This window comes from Dreissena polymorpha, chromosome 9, assembly GCF_020536995.1.
Source record: "Dreissena polymorpha isolate Duluth1 chromosome 9, UMN_Dpol_1.0, whole genome shotgun sequence".
Lineage (NCBI taxonomy): Eukaryota > Metazoa > Mollusca > Bivalvia > Myida > Dreissenidae > Dreissena > Dreissena polymorpha.
The window spans coordinates 88746105-88752785 of record NC_068363.1 but is presented as its reverse complement, the minus strand read 5'-3'; the positions used below and the strand labels follow the sequence as shown (position 1 = coordinate 88752785).

At 37.4% G+C, this 6681-nt stretch overlaps 1 protein-coding gene across 1 annotated transcript; it reads right to left on the bottom strand.

The window, feature by feature from the left end:
• Positions 1–5073: 5073 nt before the first annotated feature.
• On the bottom strand, positions 5074–5820 carry LOC127846245 (putative deoxyribonuclease TATDN2). The gene has a single exon (XM_052377414.1). The coding sequence runs from the start codon at positions 5818–5820 to the stop codon at positions 5074–5076; it is 747 nt and encodes a 248-aa protein (XP_052233374.1).
• Positions 5821–6681: the final 861 nt, after the last annotated feature.

The window sequence follows — 6681 nt, the reverse complement described above, 5'->3', positions numbered from 1 at the left end:
ATGCTACTAAGATATTATATTCATAATTAATTATTTATTGTGTAAACGGTCGGTGATAAATATTTTTTTATAAATACCAATCCACAATCATAAAATAGTCCAATTGTATTTCATAGATAAGCAAATGTTTATAATATTATATTTCAATATTAGAATCGACCATAGTATGGACCATATTAATTATAAAATAAAGAATAATCAGGTTATAAATGAAACATATACGTTCATAATGTATTGACGTACTTAAGGTAATGTGTTATGTACTACAAATGTGAAAGTTAACAGCATAAATACAACTTGTATTCGTATCTAATATAATCATTGAAATAGATAAATTGTTGCTTCACTGGTTTAAATCATTGTAATATATGTACAAACTGGTAAAACACTTATGAAACTGTAAACAATTGCGGAAATCAGAAAAGTGTATTTTAGTTGGTAAGATGTATTTCTTTGATATGCAAATATAAGTCGTGGTCAATCACCTAGACAATTACGTACAGCAATATCAGCTGTATATTATTTTGTAATCCGTTATAAGCAGCGTCTGTTTCCTCTAAAAACATCTCCTGAATGAAGTTATTGATATCCACGTTGTATCAATGTTTATTTATAAATATTGCCTGAAAATGTTTGTATGTAATTGCCCATTTGTTTAATGCCAATTTCATGTTAGATCTGCGCACAATCAAACCTTGGTTGGAAATATCAATCTTGCCTTCCAACTATTAAAGTTTAGAGTGACGATGTCTTCTTTATTTCAAAACTCAGCTTGAATTAATTTAATTTAATTGAACTAGTTGCAGGTACTTTAATAGTATTTAAATAACTCGAGTTAAAAGTAATAACCGAAATCGTAAGTGTTGTAAAGGGAAGTGTATTTGTTATAATGGGAAAATATTTTTTCCATTGAAGGATTCGAGCATGCAAGTATTTTGTAAGTATAATTAAACATCCATGCATGTACAAGACATAATTAAACTCTATATTCAATCATATGCAACTGTAAATGCAGTTATTTCTGAATACTAAAACAATACGAATGTAATTAACTTTAAACAAATAAAGTGATGAGTTTAACATGATATAGATGGCTTAACTTTTTCATGCGTCATGAGTAATGAATTATGAATGTATCTGATTGTTTTATGCCGACGTTTCTTAAAAGGTTTGTAGGCCACTGCAACGTTTATACATGCATAGTATTTATTCAGCTGCATACATATAAATAATATAGGAGTTTCAGTATCACATACAACAATATCCAATAATAAACATTTGTAATATTCATAAATGTATTGGCAATGATACAAACTAAAACAGTACACATGTCTAATCGGTCGCTTATTTAGTTCACGTTTTGCCTGTCAGCATACCCAATAATATCAATATTTGAGCATTGTGGTTTCAAGAACAGAACAGATCATGTTTATGTTTTTTGTTATGACTTGAACAATGTACATCATCAGTTTGACAAAACAAAGCATGACTGAGAAGAATTCCTCGTGTCAAGTATTCCTTCGACGCAAAAGAAGACGACTGGGTTCACATGTCTAAGTTAATGTAATTTAAACAGTTTTCCATCTTCCATTTGTGGAAATGATTTCTTTGTCAATACAATCCACAACTTAGTAATTGATGGCAATTAAGCCCACATGTGTGAGCACATTGTCACAGCTTAATCTAATTGATGGCATTTTGAAACTGACGAAATTAACACAAATGATAGGATAGGAATGTCGATATAAGATATATGAGAAATGCATATGATTATATTAACGTTTGTGTTTGTTTGTTTTGTCTGTTTTGTTGTGGTTATAAATGCGTTGGCTCCTTCAAAAACACTTTTATTTCGTTAAAAGTAAACTATAGTTGACAAAGCTTTGTTATCAAAAGCATATAAAAATTCGAAATTAAATTTATATAGACATGACACAAATACACTTCGAGATCAATTTAAAACTAATTACTTAAGCATACACGCCGTTGTTTTTTATTTCTCGGTTTGTGGTATGTTTGATACGAAAATAAGTATATTCTAAACAAACATGCGTTTTAATCGGAGAGTCTCATCCATAAACAAAATATACTGACTTATTGGATCGTTTGCACATGATGTTCGTAAAAATTTGTACTACAACTGACCAGTAGCAGTATGCAAACATCACAGAAATTCACAAAACATCACTTTTATTTTAAATTGCAATAAACGCTTTTCATTGGTTAGGTCAACATATCAGAAGAGTATACATCATTATAATGACATTTTTAATCAAATGACTTTGTGCAGCGGATAAATAGTACACTCCACTCATATGATGCAATAAGCTCCACATCTGCCACCTCTGGTGGTTTATTTGACCTTTGATTGCCGACCAATGATCCTTCTTGTTTAGTTGTCTGTAACTTTACACTTGTAGAGTGGTCACGCAATACAGTGATATTAATTCATGAGCCTTATTAACTTTAAGGCCCATTTTTATCAGTCCAAATAAATGGCATATTACCATGTCCTTTCTGGTTTAGTTGTATGTAATGTTTAACTTGCAGAGTGGTAACGCAATACAGTCATAACGATTCATCAGCCTAATTAACTTTAAGTCACATTTGTATACGTCCAAATACATGGCATAACATCAGCGAGCTAAACAGCATCTGATGTCTGTTGAATTTATTGTTATTGATGTATGCATATGCGAAAGTCGGATTTCATTATTAACGGCTTAAGCGTGTAGTTTTTTCTGTTGCTTAATATTGTGTGTGGCCTTGACCTTTTCTTAAAGGGTGAATTCTTCTACCCATGGTGTACATTTGTGATGGAATAATTAACAATTGCATTGTTAATGGTGTTAACGTCCGGAACATTTTTGTTTGTGCCAAAGCTAACATTTGATCGTTTAAGTTTGACCAGGACCTATAAGTCAGTTAGACAAGTATAACATGCGATACATTATCTTCTTGTTGTTTGCATATAGAATTCCTCGTGTCAAGTATTCCTTCGACTGCCTAGAGTCTGAATCTGGCTGTTATGGCGAGACTTGCCAGAGGCGTTTTACGCCTAAGCAGTTATGTGTAAAATTCACATGTTGTCAGGAGCTTTAGCGAGACTTTTTTATAATATTTGTTTCATAGATGTATATGTTTGAGTCATGAAATTAATAGTTTTTTAATTACTGGATTCCGACGGTTTATATACTATTATATATGATTGCAAAAGTGTACACTCTTGTCTTCTGTCATATTGTATAATATAACTACTTATCTTATGCAATTGAGAATATGTTAATTACTACAGTGTAAAACCACATACCCTTAGATACAATACTATTTTTCGTCGTAAACAAAACGGAACTGAATACATAAAACACTCATTGACAGGTAATATAGAAGGAAAAATACCCGTGTGATTTATTCTAACTCCTTATAAAATCAATATCTCCAAATGATAATGTCACTCAAACAAAAATGATCGCTGAAACTTCTAATTGAATGATAGGATTGCTTTCAGATAGCAATTTAACATACGCAAATATAGATAATGGATACGAATATAAAGCAAACTAAGTTTTAAAATCTGCTGACTTTGTCAGTTTGTCAGTTTGTTACAATGTATTACAGGAACATGAATAGTTTAATGTAATTGTCCGCAAAAGCAAATGTGAAGTATTTTACGACATTCTTTAATGCAATGAGCCACATTAATGGCCATATATTGTAGTTGTTACGCTCTAGTTACTGACCAGTATCCAATATGGTGTTGTTGTCCTGGGTTTTATTCCGCACAACTACCAAATGTGTGCAGTATGGTCTCACGATTGTACAGTTAAAATTAACTGCTTTAAGTCCTTCTTCAATCGAGAAATTAATGTGCATCTATTGTAGTTGTTACTCTCTAATTATTGACCAGTATCCTATATGGTATTGGTGTCCTGGGTTTAATTTCGCACCACTACTTAATTTGTGATGTACAGTCTCACGATTCTGCAATTATGATTCAATTAAAAAAGTAAAATAAAGTAATCTTCGTCTTTAATTATGATTTCGTAAATAAATAGCAAATTATCAATTCACGTATTGCATTGCAAGGGAAATTTACATTTGAAATATTAATTTCTGAAATTCTATAGCGATTTTAACCGCTTATATGAAAATCTTTATTTAATGGGATGACGATGCTGCAGTTTTTTTGTGGCATTTTCATTAAACGGAAATCAATGTGATATACTGAGTTTATGTGATTTATTGAGTATATGTGATGTATTGAGTATATGTGATTAAAATTAAAATTAAATTATTCGCTGCATTTGCTGGTTTGATAAATGTTATCATTTAAACAATATTTTTATCATGTTAAAGTAAACCTAGTGGTATTATAACTATTACACTGTAGAAACAGGCCAGGGCTTGGGATATACCTATTCCTGAGGACACGTCTTGCTTCGTCTAGTGCTGGATCGTAAGAGACCGTGAAAAGCAATTTGTATACCCCACTTCCGCAAGAGTGAGGGTAAAACCCGTACTTACCATACCCGCCCGTACCGTACTGGATACGTCACAACACTCCCCCCAACTTTATGAAAAAAGGACCTTACCAAGACTGGGGGTTATCTGCATGAGGGGGTCAGCAACTACAAGTCGCTCCACAGAGATGGTCCTTCTACCAGATGCGGGTTTCTCACAAGTACTGCTTTTCACTACCTTAGTCCGTGGTCAGGATTTTCCCAATTAGAGCTATTAGCCCTACTTCTGGCCGTCTTCTTTGTTGCAACTGCTTGGATTTTGTTGCTTTTCAGTCATGAGCCACAGACCCAATGACTTCTACTTTACTGGATTGGATAAATACCCAGCGAGTTATAAACCCAGCTGGAAACCAAAAGATGAAGTGTTTTCTTGGGGAAGGCTTAATTCTTCACTCTGTAAGTATCCGGCGAGTTATAAACCCAGCTGGAAACCAATAGATGAAGTGTTTTCTTGGAGAAGGCTTAATTCTTCACACTGTAAGTATCCGGCGAGTTATTAACCCAGCTGGAACCCGCTAAATGAGGACCAGTGAGCTTAAAGCCTGACTGACCTCTACTGGGACTGGTACAGATGTTTCCCATTGGCCACGGAGATTTCCAACACATGTTCCACAGTAGTTCCTCGAAGTGCTGCCACCGCCTCGGCCACTGTGGATATCTGGCTGGGTGACGATACTCTGGATCCAGGTGCTGGAAAATAAGGAGCATCCGTCTCCAGGAGAAGGCGACTATCTTCGACATTTTGTAGAGCCGCGATCTGGTCCGGAGAGAATGTACTAACCTTGTTGGTGAACCCAAAGTATGTCCGTGGGAACCCCTCTAGCCACCGATCCTGGACATACCTGTTGCCAGTGAAGCAATGCAGATGTATCGGATGATGCGTCCGCACATACCTCTTCAGGACATGGAGGAGCAAGAGAAACGCTTCTGTACCGCTATCCCCCTCCATTCCACGGCAGTGAATCACTAGCACATGTCTATCTTCCAAGAACGGTAACATCTTCTCCAACATCTCGACTTGATATGCCCAGTACTTCATGGGCTCTGAGTGATCAAGTCCAACCTTCCCAAAAACCGCCACGCGAGGATTCGCTAACAGGTTCTGGAACCTTCCCACTGCCTGATTAACCCGAACAACGCTATAACGCGCATGACGTGGATGGATACCCACCCCAACGGAGATGTATTGCGGCAAATCACGCAGGTGCTGATCCGTCGGGTAGGTTTCTGGGTCACAGTAGATAGAGACGCCCCCTACAAGGGATGTTCGCCTACTCTCCTCTACCGGAACTACATCCATCATGTCCTGCATTCCCCCTTGCTGAAGCTGTAACCTGTGCAGTGTCCTGTCAAGGTGTAATGGGCGTCAAACGCTTCAGGATACTTAGGCTGGATTGGTATGGCCTCGGCAACCGGCTGTGCATCTTCAGGGGCCTGGAAGTTAAGTACCCAATAGGCCCTCTCTTTCTCTGGTAAACTAGCTGCAAGGAGTAACAAGACCTTCCAGTGCAGTAGCGCACCAACAGAGTTGCACGGTACCAAGGTAACTTTCTCTGGAATAGGCTCATGAAGGAATTTACAAAACTCCTTCATAGCTGCCTCCTGCCGCTCCGAGATTGATGTGTTGTCCAGTGTGCTAAGCATCTTCTGCACCACAACAAACGCCACCAACTCATCCAGCGTAACTGGTTTACCTAAAAGCCATCTTCCCGCCTGACTTAGTGCACTCCTCCTCCCTCTGAGTAATCGCTCATCAGTAGAATCCAGCGTTTCGCTGAATATGGAAGGGATGTGCACAATAAAAGCATGGGCTTTTAAATACTTCGCCCTCTCCATACAACCCGGCACCCAGCACGTCTTTTCCATCCCGCGATTCCTACGTTTCTTCTCCCCCTCCCGGCGCTCTTCAGCCTTCTCTTTGGCGTGGGCAAGGAGATCGCAGGTCTTAACCCTTTTAAGCACTGGCATGGAAATTACCAACTCTTCTCCCTTTCCCACCGGAAAATTCCTTTTCAAAATCCCCACTGGGTACTCCGGTTTTTTTATCTTTACTGTACGAGCAGGCTCCACATCCCGATGACTATTAACCTTCGGACGTGAGTCCACCCACTGGACCCGATGAGGCCGATCCTCAGAAGAGCTATAAGCCCCTTCTGACCTT